The 17,643-nt window shown below is 51.2% G+C and overlaps 2 protein-coding genes across 3 annotated transcripts; one reads left to right on the forward strand and one right to left on the reverse strand.

Moving 5' to 3' along the window:
• The first annotated feature begins 581 nt into the window (after window positions 1-581).
• On the forward strand, window positions 582-4,614 carry LOC101156378 (caspase-3). Its single transcript, XM_023960772.1, has 5 exons — window positions 582-1,981; window positions 2,056-2,311; window positions 3,233-3,396; window positions 3,467-3,593; window positions 3,805-4,614. The coding sequence occupies exons 1-5, from the start codon at window positions 1,964-1,966 to the stop codon at window positions 4,101-4,103; spliced, it is 864 nt and encodes a 287-aa protein (XP_023816540.1). The 5' UTR covers window positions 582-1,963; the 3' UTR covers window positions 4,104-4,614.
• Window positions 4,615-5,247: 633 nt separating this feature from the next.
• On the reverse strand, window positions 5,248-15,281 carry LOC111948314 (transcription factor 7-like 1-A). Of its 2 annotated transcripts, none has more exons than XM_023960771.1 (12): window positions 14,310-15,281; window positions 14,168-14,237; window positions 8,634-8,755; window positions 7,887-7,964; window positions 7,325-7,418; window positions 7,172-7,253; window positions 6,921-6,995; window positions 6,655-6,777; window positions 6,422-6,581; window positions 6,232-6,339; window positions 6,087-6,135; window positions 5,248-5,972 (listed from the first exon to the last, which is right to left on the reverse strand). In XM_023960771.1, exons 1-12 carry the CDS (start codon window positions 14,487-14,489, stop codon window positions 5,470-5,472), a joined length of 1,644 nt encoding a protein of 547 aa, XP_023816539.1. In that variant the 5' UTR covers window positions 14,490-15,281; the 3' UTR covers window positions 5,248-5,469. The 2 variants fall into 2 exon arrangements, with proteins under 2 accessions (XP_023816539.1, XP_023816538.1); XM_023960770.1 differs by having other exon boundaries at window positions 6,422-6,584.
• Between the last annotated feature and the right edge of the window lie 2,362 nt (window positions 15,282-17,643).

Below are 17,643 nucleotides of genomic sequence, written 5' to 3' on the forward strand. Positions count from 1 at the left end.
GTTCAATGCCACAGTATAAATATGTACAAACCGGTTATAATGCATCCATAGCCCATCTGAATATTCTCTCTTTTACTTAATTTTATTTTACGTATAACATATCGTCAGCCTAATAGCATTTCTGCCTAATTCATTTTTTTGGCAAATTGAGATATTGGCCTAACTCTACTGTCAGTGGTGAAAAAAGGTGTTTTTTGTTCTTTTAAAAAAAACCTGAAAAAATGAGTTAGGCAGATATGCTATTAAGCTGACGATATGTAATGTGTTAATAGTGTATATAGGTGTAGATTCTTCTTGTTGTTAAATGTTAACACTTTTGCATTTTTTTACATTTTAAATACCCTTTAATTCTTCTCATTTCTCTCTTTTGCACTGAACTGCTTTAACGATTGAATTTCCAAAACGAAGAATATCTTTTCTTATCTTCTCAGTAAACAATAATTAAAGTTTCGTTCATGTCTCTTCTTTACTGCCAGTACATTCTTTTCTCTTTCTGGTCTTCTCTGTTTTTGTATTTTTTTAACCGTTTATTACACAGAAAATCCAGTAATTGTTTAAGAATATGTCCCTTTTATAAAATAAAGACTTCACTTAGACAAATTTTATTTACTACGAGGCATCATCATTATATAACAGTTTCTTTGATTATTTAAAGCATCAAATAACAACAGAAGTTATCGGAATTCAATTTTAAGCACAGGAATTATTGAACATGTTAACGTTAGTTGCTACAATTTCTTACAGTATTTTCTTTAGCAGATACCAGCATAAAACGCAGAGTCATCTGCAAACATCTTTATTTTATTGTATCAACATAGATTCGTGATCCTTCAGATTCTGTTATTCCTCTAGTTTCTGAAAAGATCCATCCATCCACTCATCCCTCCCTCCTTCCCTCCATGTACATTTTCTCCTGGGCGATCTGTTTGCTGACGTTCTCTGGACTTCTGCTCGGATCGTTCCGTGAAGTTGGCGTGTTCTGACGACTCAGACACGCCTCTGACTGTTTGGAATGTGACAGTGGGATGGCACACCTGGACGAAGGAAGACGAAGATCTGGTGGAACACGATGCTTAAGGAAGGACCACATTCTTACCTGTGCAGGTAACCCCCCCCCCGGATCGCTATGTCCTGCATCCCTTCCTCATGACCCTCCCCCCTTTTCTGATCCAGGAACTCTGATGATTTCTACTGGATGTATTTTATTCTTCAGGAGTTTCTGGATGTTTTGTTTTTGTGAATTAAACCTGCTCAGTCAGTCTACACACATTTCTCCAGTCTGGCGAACAGAAGAACTTCACAAATTCCAGCTGACTCAGCATTTCACAAACTTTATGAAACTACAAACATTTGAATGTTTCAGCAGAAGATCATGGCAGATTCAGAGGCACTGAGCTCCTGCAGAATCAGAGCTTCCAGATCCAGGATCTGGACTTCAGCTGCTACACTCATGAGCCAGCCGGTCTGGAGAAGGAACAGAGGGACCCCACGGATGTTAACACTGGCAGGTCTGGTTCTGCTCTGATCCAGGTCTGGACCTGAAATCCTGGAGTGGTCCTCCCTCTTTGAGCATTGAACCGGTTTGGTTTGTTCTCAGTTCTGGTTTCTTATGCTTCTGTGGGTCCCAGCAGGTTCTGGTTTTCCTCAGGTGTCTGCAGTCAGCCGGTTTCCTTTCTCAGCATCGTCAGCTTCTTGGTTTCACAGTTTAAGTTTATTTTTAGTTGCTGGTCTCCTTCATCTCCACATCCAGACAGTTTTTTTCTGCACTATTAACTTTATTGTTCTGACAAATCCGGTCGGACTGTGACTCATGATCCTCCTGAGGCGTCTGAACATCCTTTCATCACCTGATCCCGGTTTCGTTTGGTCAACAGACCAGCAGATGGAACTCTGAAGGATCTGCCATGAAATCAGCCTGCAGGAAAATTCCCACCGTTCTTTCCCAGCACAGCTGACAGGAGAAATGACGCAAGAGCCTCAGGTGTGATTATCAGAGCAGCTGACAAGGAACGCCCATATATGGTGTTTGAATAAGGTGTGGCTTTATAACTGCAGGTTGAAGTTGAGCAGGCTCAGACGGTGGCAGCTCCCTCCACACACGCTGCGATGCTGCAGCAGACCGGATACGCAGACCACAACCGGGCCGTGGTGGTCTCTGTGGCCCGCTTTCACCCCGGCGTGGCGCTGACCAAGAGGCCCGGAGCCGAGAGGGACGCCAAGAAGATCCACAGAACCCTCAGCAAGCTGGGCTTCAAGGTGAAGCTGCACAGCGACCCGAGCAGTGAGGAGATCTACCAGATCTTCCACGAAGGCAGGTGGTCCCGGATCCAGTTTTCCTCCTTCTGCAGGTTCTGAAGAGAAGGTTCTGGTGGTTCTGGGAGAACGTGGTGGTGGGTAAGAAGACCTGCTGCAGCAGAACCGTCTTTTTACTTCATGAGTCGTGATGCGTTCAGGTTCATCTACTCTACACTGGAAAAACGTCCAGTGAAAAATCTGCCAATGGGACGAGTAGAAACCATTTGATAAATATGTTTTGATGTCCTCTTTAAAACAAAATTAAATCCTGAAATTAATCCTATTTAGAAATACTTCTCTGGAAATATTACGTTCTGAAATGAGTGTGTTTTGCTAAAGGAAAGTGTTTAACTTTAAGTATATTTACAAAGGTGCTTATATTTCCCCCAAAATATCTCATTCTAAAGGCCACAAAAGTCCAACTGCACCTATATCAAGATAAAAACCTATGAGTAAAACAAACTTACATTTGAGATATTCCTTAAAATTAAATGTTTTTAAGATTCAATGACAAGATATTCTAGATTGATTGTCTTCCGTCTCACGGTTTCTACGTTTCTGACCGTTTCTCAAATGTAAACTTGAATTAGAATCTAGGATAAAGTATTTGTTCATGTTTGGTGTTTTTCCCGTGTTCAGAAAACGTTCTAAAGAACATCCATCTGATCTTTAAAGCAAACTCTCCAGAACCATCAGCAGAACCCCTAGAACCCTGTAATCCCGATCCAGGAGGTGAGGTGGTTCCTGTTCTGTAGAACTGATCACAGATCAGTGACCTGATGAGGTTTTCGTGATGCAGGCGTGCGGCTTTCCGCCTCCCTGCTCACACGTTTGGCACGCAGAGGTGAAGGATCGTGTCTGACGGGACGTCCCGTGAACACCTCGCTTCCTCCCAGACGTGTCTCAGGTGTGTAATTTAGTGGGCGTGTCTCTGCAGAGAGTGGGCGGGGTGTGAAGGACTGTTTCCTGGCCGTCCTGTCATCTCACGGCGAGGAGGGCTGCGTGTTCGGAGCCGACGGGAAAGCGGTCCGACTGTCCCACATCTTCGCCTGCTTCAAGAACCCAACAATGGACAGGAAGGCCAAGCTGTTCCTCATCCAGGTGAGCAGCAGGAGGGGCGGGGCTTATCCATGATGGAGGTCGGCGTCCTCACGGCTCGCTCTGCCTGCAGGCCTGTCGAGGAGGCGCTCTGGATGACGGCGTGCAGGTGGACGGAGCTGAAGATGCGTCGGACAGCAGCTTCACGCAGTACCTGTCCGTCCCAGTGGACACGGCAGTGATGTACGCCACCGCTCCAGGTGAGGCCGCTCTCCACCCAACACCTGCAGAAGTTCTGCTGGCGCTTCGGGTTCTCCGGACCCACCAGCTGCTGGTTGAACCTCAGAGCTGTTCTCCCAGGTTCCCCACTGTCCCGTCAGTCCTTCTGAGACCCTGAAACCCTGCAGGACCGGCTGGCGCCCCGGGATCAGACAGGAACCGCCCTCACGTGTTTTCTGCCCTCTCCGCCAGGTTACGGCGCCATCATGAGCCCTCTGGGGTCGGTGTTCCTTCAGACCTTCTGCACCCTCCTGGAGGACGAGGACGACCGGAAGCTGGAGCTGACGCGCCTGCTGACGCGCGTCTCCCACAGAGTGGCCTACACCTTCCAGGGCAAAGGTCGCCACCTGGGCGGGAAGAAGGAGATGCCGTGTTTCCTGACCCGGCTCACCAGGGAGGTGTTCCTGTTCGTGGAGTCCACCAAAGACGCAGGGATCTCCGTCCTGATCGGCTCGGAGAACGGGAGAATGCGGACTCCTTCCATCAGTTAGAGCCGCTGCTCAGATCTTCATCCGACGCCGTCTCCACATCTGGATCCGGCAGAACCGGGCCTCTTTAGCTTCCGTTTTGGCTGAACTTCATTCAGGGTTGAACATTTGCTGCAGGTTCTGGTTGTTTTCTTTGGACTTCCTGGATTTTTGGGCTCATCTGGACACGGACATCCCTGGGGGTCCCGTGAGACCCGGTCCAGTCGGTTCTGAGGCAGACTGCGGGTTCTCATGGTGGCGTGTGTGGGTCACGTTCAGCTGCTGGTCCGGTACCGAGCGCCTGGGTGGAGTCCAGGTGTGGACCTCTGTTGACGGGGGTCAGAGGGACCACGGGCGGCCCGGATGGAGGCTATCGGACCTCCTCCAGGAGGCCCGTCTTCAGAGCCTGAAGGGCCGGACCTGGTGTTGTTTGGTTTGTCAATTTATTATTAGTTTTCAGGTTTTTGTCTCTATTTTCTTGATAACTTTGTTTATATTTAACATTCTGTTAATAAAGTTAAAAAGGGAACTGAAAGCGGCTCTGTGGAGATCTGATTTATCTGCTGATATGAAGCCTTTGGTGTTCGGTTCTGTCACCTTCGGACTCTGAACGGCCGTAAACCAGCTTCCAGTTCAGATCTGGCGCTCCAGTCGGAGACGCCATCCGCTGCTCCTCCAGAGGGCGCCACAGACCGCCGTCAGACGTTCAGGCCGTCCTCTGAGGACTTCAGTCTGCTTCCTCTCGTTGCCTCCGTTTCCATCGTCTCTGCATATCTCAGCTCTTGGTCACATGACCACAGCACTCTAAGACTGGGAGTAATCAGACTACTGCAGGTCTGAGTACTCCCACAGACTTCTTGAGCTCAAATCCAGGCCTAGAGGGCCGGCCTGCTGCTAGTTTTCCAGAAGTCATGTAGGACCACGGCCCCCCAGGCCTGGATCTGGGGACCCTCTGAACCTCTCGCTGTGAGAAAGTCCTGAATTCTGACGTGAAGACACCGTGTTCTGGTCCGGTTCGCTCCCTCTCGGTCATGTGACCAGCAGGGGTCACGTGATGGCGTGATTTCATGAACTGGTCATAAACTCTTCTCCGCCTGACGCCGACCGCGCTGCCCCCCCCGGCTTTGGTGGGGGCTGCAGCCGGTCATGGAGCCTGGTGAAGCAGAAGGTCAGAACTGGGAGTGTTTATTAACAGAAGCAGCAGAAACAGGCTCACAGGTGAGGAGGACGTTCCTGCACACCTGTGTTACAGTTAGAACAGGTGAGAAAACACAGGTGGACACCAGGTCAAATATTGACCAATCGAGTCTTTCGAGTATAAAACGTTATAAAAAAGTAAAAATGAAACTTTGAGCTTAAAAACCTGCAGCTCAGGTTAAAGGGGCGGGGCCTAAAGGCGATTGGTGGTTCGGAGCGACAGCGGCTGCGACTGAGGCGGAGAGCTGGCAGACGATGGGTGGGGGCCGGTAGGGGGCGGGGACATGAAACAGTGGAGTGAGCTCCTGGAGGTGGGCGTGTGGGGGAAGGGGGGGTCTGCTGTGGGGGGTCCAGGAGTGACGGGGATGCGGCTCAGTGGGGGGGCGGTCCGGTGGGGTTTGGTGGTGAGGGACAGCGGCTGCAGCTGCTCCGAGGACGGGGAGCTCCGCCCACTGTGGGAGGAGTGCGTGTGCTCCGTGTGCGTCGCCGCGGGGGCAGCGGGCGACGCCAGCGCCGTTGTGGGAGTCGCAGGTGAATCCAGTGAGGAGGCGGGGCTGGCCTGGGACAGGTGGGTGTGTGTCAGGTGAGACATGGTGTTCGTCTGGGGCAGGTGGGGGCGGGCGTGTGACGTGTGCGCGGGGGGCGGGTCCTGGCGGGGTTTCTTCGTCTGCGGCAGGAAGCCATCGGACGCGTCAGCTGAGGAGCAAAAACCAAAAACATTTTTACTCTCCTGGGGGTGTGGGGGCGGGGCAAAGGCTGTCCTCTCCTCTGATTGGTCCACTGATCACCTCATGGCGTCCAGAAACTCACCTTCCAGCTGGGATTCGCTCTTTATCCTCTTCCTCTTCTTCTTCTTTCCCTGCAGAGCACACAGGTGAGGCGGGTCAGGTGACGTCCTGCCTTGGCGTGTGTGTGTGCGTGCGTGCGTGCGCACGCTCGTGCACGGCAGACTCACATAGTTGTCTCTGGCAGACCAGTTGGGGTAGAGCTTGGAGTGCAGCAGCCTCTCCTTGCGGGCGAGCTCGTAGTATTTGGCCTGCTGGTCTTTGGAGAGCGAGTGCCACTGAGGAAGACGAGCATCTTCACCTTTACTGCATGCATGGCAGACACCCCCCATACCACTGTCCTCCCGCCTCCTCACTCACCCGCTGTCCCAGGATCTGGTTGATTGTGGCGCTCTCCTTCACCTTGCACTGCGACACCACCTTGGGACGCTCGTCACGCATGTACAGCATGAAGGCGTTCAGCGGCTTCTTGATGTGGGGGCGCCTATCGTCCTCCCGGGGGGCGCCGGACGCCGACTTCCTGCTGGAGCATCACAAATGTTCATGCAGGAGGACGGATGGGGTGGAGGAGGGGGGGGGGGGGGGGGGGTTACCTGTGCTCGTGGCCGCTGTGCTCTCCAGGCTCCTGCTTCACTGCTGGGGGGGCGACTGAGGGCTGGGAGACAGAGGGCTGGGGGGTCGGCACCAGACGGGGGGAGAAGCTGCCGGAAACCAGACTGCAAAGAAACGGGGGAAGCAGGTAGTCTGACCCGGTTCGGATGTTCTGACAGCTCCTGAGGATCTGGAGCTATGGGGGGGGGGGGGGTGACTGCCCCCTGCTGGCAGACAGCATGAACTGCTGGAAAAGCCCTGAACTCACCTGGACATGGAGGCGTTCATGGCCAGAGCTGCTGGACTGAACCCCCCCGTCAGCGGGTACATGTGCTGCCCCGACCTGCAGGCAGAAACCCAGAATCAGACGGTGGTGAAGAACCCCGTCCGCTTCAGCAGTCACTGTGATGTTCACGGAGAGAGCTCCATCATCAGCAGAGAAGGTTACCGGGGCAACAGGAAGGTCAGCATCCAAAGGTTCGGCTCAAAGTTTCCATGACAACAGACTGTCTTACTCACAGCCAGCCAAGAGGGGGCGCCATCTGTGCCATGCCTCCTGGAGAGAGCGGGTAGCAGGCGGCGTGCGGTGTCCTGGACATGCCTGCAGAAGAAGTGCAGCCGGGTCACACAGGAAGCTCGGGGGGCGGGGCCTGCAGCCGGCAGGAAGCTTACCTGCGTCAGGTGAGAGGACGGGAGAGGCCCTCTGGGGGGAGAAGGCCTCAGGGCTGTAGGACAGCAGAGGGTGGAGGTGGGCCATGGGACTGGACTGGAAACAAGCGGCAGAACGTTCAGAACATTTTCCTGACCCAAAGTGGAACTGCAGCAGAACCAGAAGGGGCCTGCAGTCCAGCTGCTTCCAAAGTCGTGGTTCTGAAAGTTTCTCAGCTGTCGAGTCCGACCACGAGTGTCTGAGCGAGTCTGCAGGACCGAAACGTTCTGAGGGTTCTCCGAGAGAAGACGGGGAACGGCCTTCAGAACTCGCAGGTACCGATTCACGCCGCTGTCATTTGACAAATCAGAACTCAAGCGCTGAGAAATCAGATTACTGTAAGAAATCACCTTACTGAGGAGAAAGCAGATTGCTGCGAGTAATCAGACTATTGGTAAATAATCAGATTACTGTGAGCCATCAGATATCAGGAGATGTTTCTATGGTTACTCCCATAACTTGACAGTCGTTCCTCAGCAGGTTTCTGTGGAGTAGAGGGACTAAAGGTGTGTGAGCAGGTCTCACCAGGTGAGTGGGCGTGGCCGAGTCTCTGACGGCGGTTCTCCCAGGAACGTCGAGCAGAGGCCACTGGAACGGCAGGTACTGTGGAGACAGGTGATAGTGACACTCAGGAATCTGATGCAATGGATCGTCCAATCAGGAGCCGCAGTGAAGGATCTCCAAAGCGTTTCCATGCCGACATCAGGAGCCTCAGCATCCGCCAGGCGGGGGGTGTGGGGGGAGGGGGGCAGACAGAGAAGAGCATCTTCCCCTTTAGCTGCTCATCACTGTTTGAGTCGCCGCAGGAGGAACTTTCAGCAGCAGCTTTTGCTTAATCTGTTTCAGCCTCAGGTTCTCCAACACTTAAACCCCCCCAGAACGCCGCTTCTACCTAGGGGTAGGGGTGGGGGGCGTTTCCTGCGTCGAGTGTGAAACCGTCGGCTTGGATCCTTTAATCCCAGCAAAGCTGCTGGGACGGGAAATTGGGCAACACGCTGCCAAACCAGCTGTGCCGCTTCAGCCCGAGCAGGTAATCTGCAGCAGAGCAGCTGCCGCTGGAGGGGGGGCTCTGTCCAGACCCATCTGTCCCCCCCAGCAGAATGGAAGCTCGCACCGACCAGAGGAGCCACCCCCCCCACCCCCATCGACCAGCGGATTTCAGGTTTTTCTGAAGTTACACTTCTTTGGACGTCTGGATCCAGGGAAGCAGCTGGATCAACATCTGCTCCACAGCAGACAGAGGTAGACAGTGGGAGTGGTCAGGTGTCTTACCGCGCGGCCGCCGCTGGTGAGGTAGGGGCTGCAGAGGTTACCCAGGTCCGGGATCATGAAGAAAGGGTACCTGAGGTACGGCGGGGGCTGGAAGAGGCCGTCATCCTGCTGCCGCCGCAGCGCTGAAACAGCGGCAGAGAAACATCCTCTGAACACCAAATACACAAGATCCACACATCCATCCATCCACACATCCACACATCCATCCATCCATCCACACATCCATCCATCCATCCATACACATATCCATCCATCCATCCATCCATCCATCCATCCATCCATCCACACATCCATCCATCCATCCATCCACATATCCATCCATCCATCCACACATCCACACATCCATCCACACATCCATCCATCCATCCATCCACACATCCATCCATCCACACATCCATCCATCCACACATCCATCCATCCACACATCCATCCACACATCCATCCATCCATCCATCCACATATCAATCCATCCATCCACACATCCATCCATCCATCCATCCATCCACACATCCATCCATCCACACATCCATCCATCCACACATCCATCCATCCACACATCCACACATCCATCCATCCATCCACACATCCATCCATCCATCCATCCACATATCCATCCATCCATCCACACATCCATCCATCCATCCATCCACACATCCATCCATCCATCCATCCACAAATCCACACATCCATCCACACATCCATCCATCCACACATCCATCCATCCACACATCCATCAATCCATCCACTCATCCATCCATCCACCCATCCATCATCCATCCATCCATCCATCCATCCACACATCCATCCATCCAACCATCCACCCATCCATCCATCCACCCATCCATCCATCCACACATCCATCCATCCACACATCCATCCATCCACACATCCATCAATCCACACATCCATCCATCCACCCATCCATCATCCATCCATCCATCCATCCACACATCCATCAATCCATCCACACATCCATCCATCCACACATCCATCCATCCACCCATCCACACATCCATCCATCCACACATCCATCAATCCATCCACTCATCCATCCATCCACACATCCATCCATCCACCCATCCATCATCCATCCATCCATCCACCCATCCATCATCCATCCATCCATCCACACATCCATCATCCATCCATCCATCCACACATCCATCAATCCATCCACTCATCCATCCATCCACACATCCATCCATCCACCCATCCATCCATCCATCCATCCACCCAACCATCCATACATCCATCCATCCATCCATCCATCCACACATCCATACATCCACCCAACCATCCACCCATCCACACATCCACCCATCCATCCATCCATCCATCCACCCAACCACCCACCCATCCACACATCCACCCATTTCATCCATCCATCCATCCACACATCCATACATCCATCCACCCAACCATCCACCCATCCACACATCCACCCTTCCACACATCCATCCATCCATCCATCCACACATCCATACATCCATCCACACATCCACCCTTCCACACATCCATCCATCCATCCACACATCCACACATCCATACATCCATCCACACATCCACCCATCCATACATCCATCCATCCACACATCCATCCATCCATCCATCCACACATCCATCATCCATCCATCCACCCTTCCACACATCCATACATCCACCCAACCATCCACCCATCCACACATCCACCCATCCATCCATCCATCCATCCATCCACCCAACCACCCAACCATCCACCCATCCACACATCCACCCATTACATCCATCCATCCATCCACACATCCATACATCCATCCATCCACCCAACCATCCACCCATCCACACATCCACCCTTCCACACATCCATCCATCCACACATCCATACATCCATCCACACATCCACCCTTCCACACATCCATCCATCCATCCACACATCCATACATCCATCCATCCATCCACACATCCACCCATCCATACATCCATCCATCCACACATCCATCCATCAATCCATCCACTCATCCATCCATCCACCCATCCATCATCCATCCATCCATCCATCCATCCACACATCCATCCATCCAACCATCCACCCATCCATCCATCCACACATCCATCCATCCACACATCCATCCATCCACACATCCATCAATCCACACATCCATCCATCCACCCATCCATCATCCATCCATCCATCCATCCACACATCCATCAATCCATCCACACATCCACCCATCCACACATCCATCCATCCACCCATCCACACATCCATCCATCCACACATCCATCAATCCATCCACTCATCCATCCATCCACACATCCATCCATCCACCCATCCATCATCCATCCATCCACCCATCCATCCATCCACCCATCCATCATCCATCCATCCATCCACACATCCATCATCCATCCATCCATCCACACATCCATCAATCCATCCACTCATCCATCCATCCACACATCCATCCATCCACCCATCCATCCATCCATCCATCCATCCACCCAACCATCCATACATCCATCCATCCATCCATCCATCCATCCACACATCCATACATCCACCCAACCATCCACCCATCCACACATCCACCCATCCATCCATCCATCCATCCACCCAACCATCCACCCATCCACACATCCACCCATTTCATCCATCCATCCATCCATACATCCATCCATCCATCCACACATCCATTCATCATCCATCCTCACATCCATCCACACATCCATCCATCCACCCACCCAACCATCCACCCTTCCACACATCCATCCATCCACACATCCACTCATCATCCATCCATCCATCCATCCATCCATCCATCCATCCATGATTTACAGGACCCTCATACTATCCCATATGAAATCAATGTAAAAAAAACTAAACCTGCATTTATTTATAGCATATATATATATTAGGGTTGGGCGATGTCCCTTAAATTGCCAGTTGACGATGTTTGCAGTAGTAGTAATTTTTCGTTAATATATAATTATTATTTGTTGTTTTACTTTATTACTTCATTTTATTTCCCAACTAATGACTCATCCGCAATGATCCAGTATAAACTGAGGGAAGTAACTTTAACAAAAAAAAAAACAATAGAAAAGAAGTTGTCCACTCCTGCACTTAATTAGTCAAGTGGACCAGTGGAGCACAGACTTACAGCTTTCTCTTTAGGGGAAGGGAGGATGCTTTTTTACGTGTGCGCTATGTGTGGGAGATTTAGGACTGCCATCTGTCCTGCAGCTCTGGGTGAACGAGCTAACGAACTCAGGAGAACCGGGTCTCCCGGTAGAACCGTGTGTCCGGGCAGAGCTCGGACCGTCGGCTCAATCAGCGGCTTTGGGGCGGTGTGTGAGCTTAAAGCAGAAATGTGGCTCAGTCCTTAGAAACCGTTCAAACAATCACCTGGATTTGTGTTTCCTGTCGTGTCCCGACAAAATAAAGGCTGATGTTATTCCCACATATTTACGTTCAGCCAGGATGCAGACTGAATCTTTGTTCATCAAAGGCTAAATGTTGTTAGCGTGTGTTAGCCTCTCTTAGTCCTGCCTTCTTCCAGCTCCGTTCTTCCACAGAAAAAGCACGGATTCAAATTAAAATGATGAGCAAACATGTGCTTCATAATAACCGTAACATTAATAAAAGCATGTTTAGCTGCCAGATATCTATGGATGTAGCCTCTCAGTGGAACTCATTTCCTCTTCCTGTATTTCCAACACTACTGCACATGTGTGAATGATTCATTCTGACTGAAAGTGTGACCTTAGTGAACGTTTGTTATAATCAGAAAACATTTTCTGATCCCATGAACACGGTTGGATTCTAATCCGACCGTTGATCCCATCAAGATATTGTGAACATGTAACCGCGGTTTATAGTGTCGACTCGCGGCGTGGGGGGGGGGGGGGGGGGGGGGGCATAACGATGGTACCATCCATTGGCGCGATGGAAGGAAAACTCGCGATTAGAGATTGATATTGCGATGATGATATGATTTGCGGAATCTAAACAAATATCAAAATAACCAAAAACATAATTCTGATTTCATTGCAGCAGTTTAAAATCTATCCTCCAAATGACCCTCGTCAACAATGGTGACAAACACCTGCGCCTGATTGGTCAACAACGTGAAGGCGTCCATCCGATTGGTCAAATACATAAAGGGATTTTTTGATTTGTTAAATGCTTCAAGCTGCCATAAGATTGTTTGAACACATTTAAGGTTTGCGATTTATTTTGATTTTCGCCGTTTTTCTTTCTTTGCCGCGTCAGACTAGTGAGGAGCAATAAAGTAGATAAACAATACCTGAAACAGAAATGACTAAAAGATGTTCAAAAAGAAACGGAATAAACCTGAACGTTCCCGTTTGTATTCCACACTGAGGGTCACATGACCCTTTCCACTATTGGGAGGAGTGTTGTATGATGGGAAAAAACCTGAGCTACACTCTGGGAGCTCTGCAGTTGAGGAGGAGAGGCATTCCTCCACGCATGACGTTTGAGGAGCAGCTCCTCCCCACAGCTGACCTGCAGCTTCCAGCAGGAGGAGACGCTCCTCAGGAGGTGTTTGTTGTTCAGCTCCTCTGCAAAGGAGACATGCATCCCAACATGATGCTACAGGCCAGCCAGCAGAGCGAGGATCGTCATAGCAACCCGGCGTGAAGAGCGTGTCCTCGCGCGATCCGGGTCTGAAAGCTCCAACAGCAACGCCGCGTTCTTCAGGAGGAGAAACCCGGAGCAGCTTTTCCCCAAACCAGAGACCACTTTAAAGATCCAGAGAGAACTTAGATACGTTCTAGCAGAGAACCGTGAGGAGGAGCATGGAGGAGCTTCTACCACGGACAACCCGACGCGTTCTGGACGTTCTTCAGCGTTCTCAGAGCATCCCTTCCAGAAGAAACCCGTCCCCCGTCCAGGGACCAGACGGACACAACGGTCATCTTCCAGCTGGAACCGCTAGAGGAGCTGAGGCGGAGGAGACGCAGAAAAGGATCTCCACGAGGAAATCAGACACCGGAGAAGAGGAACCAAACCTCGCTGTGATGGTTCCCAGCATGCATCAGCGTCCCACTCAGGGGTTGGACTGCTTTGTACATTTAGCGAGAAGAAGGTGAGCGCCGCGATAGAAAAGCCGTCATGTGACGTGCTAGAGGCGGGATGAACCGTCCAGGAGACGCGACAGTATCCGCTGACCACGAAGAAAAGCTCATTGAAGAATGGAAATACATGCTAAAATGCTGGTTGTAAGCAACAAAGTTGCAGTGGTTACCAGTTTTTTTGGGAGTGATTCTGAAACATCAGAAACATCTGAACCCATGGAGGAGCACGGAGGTCCCACCAGAACCGGGACCACCAGGACAGCCAGGGGACTGGACCCAGTGAGGCATTTAGCTCTTTAATGGACCACTTCACTTCACTGGTGACCCTCAAAGGTCAACAAGTCTGACCCCACAACACCCAGAATGCAATGGGAGCAACAGTAACATCAAACAGTTTAATAAAACTAATTATGGTGAAACAAACAGGCCCCCCTCCCCCCAGAAGAGCTCCGTACCTCCGTCTACCGGATGGTTGAGTCCGGCTCTGCTCTCCGCATCTGGACGGGACCTGGGGCGCCGGTCCGCCTGCACACAGACCCGCACAGAGGGGGGGTGAGGACCCGCGTGAGAACCACCCCCCCTCCTTCCCGTACTCACCTCCGACTCGGAGCCGCTGTTGCTCTCCGACTCGTTGACCAGCGAGGACTTGACGTCGTCCAGGTCCCGTTCGGCGGAGGTGCTGCGCTTCTCCTCCTGCTCCCCCTCGTCCTTGAAGGCGATCAGCTCGTCGCTGGCCCCCAGGTCGTCCGCGTCTCCGTCGCGGCTCAGCCGCGGCATGTTGGGACGCTAGCGGCGGCTAACGCCAGGAGTTTCCACGTCTGTTCAAACGGCCCCCCAACACCGGCGAAACCCTCCCCGAAAGTGTCCGGTTGTCGCGTGCTCTGGGGGTCCCGAAATAACTCCACGCGGGGGGGTTTCCTGCGTGTTTTGGTGCAGAAAAACAGCAGCGAAAAACTTGCTAACAGGCTAGCTAGCTACCGCGGCGCTCGCGGACGCGTCGCTGTGAATTCCTGCGGAGTGGAAGTCGCCTCTCCGCGGCTTTTCCCAGCCGAGAAACCGTCCAAACTCCGCGGGGACGGAGGCGAAACGCTCCAAAGTGTCGACAAAAGGCCGTTAAAATCAGCCACAAACAACACGGCGCCTCCGACAGCGCAAGTTCTGCCCGAAAACTTCACGTTCACTAGTTCTTCAGTTGGTCGACTTGACAAAAGTCGAGGCCGTTTTTCCGTCAGATCCGCGGGTCGTTAGTCCGCCGTTAAAACGGGTATAGATCCACGAACGTTGCGGACTCAACCGTCCGGGTCCACGCGCCGCGGGGCGTTTTTCAGGCGTGGGAAGCGGCCGGGCGGCGGCGGCGTCTCCGCGGCGGAGTGGAGGCAGAAGGACTGCGGGGCTGCGGACGGGATCCAGCGGGGAGGGGGGGAGGGCGGAGGGGGCGGACCCGCGCAGACCTGGGATCAGCTCCGCGCGCGCCATGCCGCGCGGGGCAACAGCGGGGCAGCGAGCCCAGCTGCTCCCAGAGCGGGAACAACAGGTTGGCTTGTTGGGAACCAGAGGGACCCAAAAGAAAAAAGGGCGGAGTTTGGATGAAACCACGGAGTTTAGAGCGACACTTTCTGACCCTTTGACCCAAAACGGGGGTCGGAACCGGGCCGGGGCTGTGTGTGTGTGTGTGTGTGTGAGCGTGTGCATGTGTGTAAACCGACAGATTCAGCACGTGAGCAAGGGGACGTTGATTCACCTCCTACACAAAGTTTTTAAACAGAAATAGGTAGAAAAGGATGAAACTTTGTCCAGTTCACTTCAATTAGAAAGTGATTTCATTCAGATTTGGATTCTTGAGTTTGATTTAAAAGCCTAAAGTTGAGGTGGATTCAGGAAAACTTTACTCCGGAGGAGAAATTCTCTGTCATATTTTTAGATGACCGGACCTCCCAGTTTTCTTTTGGATAAATGTTTTTAATTTAAATAAATAAACACAGAAAATTAAAATATTTGTAACATTTGACAAAGTGGTAGTAGATCTGATTTCTCAGAACTCAGACACCTCTAATCCGGTTCCCTTGGTGTTTTATTGACTGGTTCAATGTGAGGAGACTATAAGAACATCTGCAAGGAGACGCGTTCTGCTGATCCTCCTCCATGTCTGTTCACCTCCAGCGCCTCCTTCACTCCCTGCTCCTCCTGGAGGTCTGAAGGGCGTTCTGCTCCAAATCCAGGTCCACGCTGGAGAGAAGGCTTTACCTGCAGTCCTCTGCTGTTTCAGAGACGTCTGAAATGTTCCTGTGGGGCCTAAACGCCACATAGAGGTGGTCAGCTGCTGCCCCCCCCCCCCCCCCAGAGAACGCATGCTGTTGGCAATTAGGCCCCCTTTCTCTTTACACCCTTTTGTCCGTTTTCTCCTCCCTCCCAATGTTCTCCTTTGGTTCGGCCTTCGGGGGGGGCGCGGCACAGGCCTTCTCCTGTTCCTCTCCTGCAGGTTCAGAGGTCAAACTCATGAGAGGACTGAAGGTCGAACTGCAGATCCAAACCGGATCAGCTGTGATGGTAGCTGGTTCCTCAATGAACTTAAGGTCTCCTATCCAAGTGTCTGTAGTGAAGCATGGAGGTGGGAGTATTATGCTCTAAAACAGCTTCAGACTTTATCATGGATTGCAGGTTTGGATTAAAAGGACTTTAAATGTAACAGAGGACAACTGAACAGACAAACAAACTTACTTAAACTGACCTACCTGATGGAAAACACAAGGGAACATTTATAGTGGCTGATCAGACCAACTGGACACACAAGGGGGGGGGGGGACTTAAAAAGACTAAGACAAAATACAGCAAACAAACTAAACTGATGTCCATCCTGTGGTAAATTAATATACACAAATGAATGAAAATAAAGAAGATCAAAATAGAAACTGAAGTAAAGCAACAATCCCCTGGGTGATGGTTCAGTCCAATTAGCTGCCTGCTGAATATAAGGCCTCTGCTGATTGGCATTGATGGTTCCAGCAGCACTGATAACTCAAAGCATAACATCAAATTAATGAAGCAAATTATAATAAAGTAAACTGAAACATGTTAATACATTTTATGTTCAAACAGATAACGTTAACAGACATATGTAGGGTGTGGTGCAGGAGGTTTCTGCCCTGGTGGGGGGGCAGCGTATAGGCAGCCATCACAGACTGATTAATCCTCTATAATGAGAAACATTGAAGTTTAAGTCCCACTCATCTATTTTTGGTCTTTAATTACCATTATGCTATTTTTAGCCACAAATGTAAAAATAAAATCTGTGTCGTTTTCTGGGAAAAAGATTCTGCAGAAATAAAAAAATAAAACTGAAATAAAAACCTGTACTGGACTTTTAACCTGCTAAAAAGAAAGTACGGGTTTGTAAACATCTTGATGTTCTGCGTTTCATGTTTTCACCGCCCAAATTAAAGAAATAAAAAGATTTGACCCCCCCTTTTGCACCTAAGTTTTCTCTAGTTTTGCTGTGGAAAAGCATAAACCTGAAAGCAGAAATTAACCTCTGAAAATAAAAATAAAAGAATTTAACCCCCCCCCCCCCAGAGGAAAAACTCCTGCTTTTCTCAAAGTGCAAGACGATGAGGTCAGGTTGACAAGCTCCTCCCAGAATAACCCCCCCCTCCACCCCCCAAAGTTCTGCGACTTCCCCAGAGACAAAAGAGGGATTTCCTCCCCATCCTAGAGCCCCCACAGGCCAGACGTCAGGCCTGCAGTGGTTGCAAACGAGAAGAGGTATGCAGCCCCCGCCCCCCCCCCCCTCGGGAGCTGAGCCAGAGTCTGAACCTTCTGTAATGCCTCACGTGGAGGACCCCCCCCCCCTCCCCACCACCACAAAGGCAGCTTCAGACTCTCCACTACGTTTTGTTTTTCCATGTTTCGCCCCCACCATCTCTGTCTGCGGGGG

This window comes from Oryzias latipes, chromosome 12 (genome assembly GCF_002234675.1).
Source record: "Oryzias latipes chromosome 12, ASM223467v1".
Taxonomy (NCBI): Eukaryota; Metazoa; Chordata; class Actinopteri; order Beloniformes; family Adrianichthyidae; genus Oryzias; species Oryzias latipes.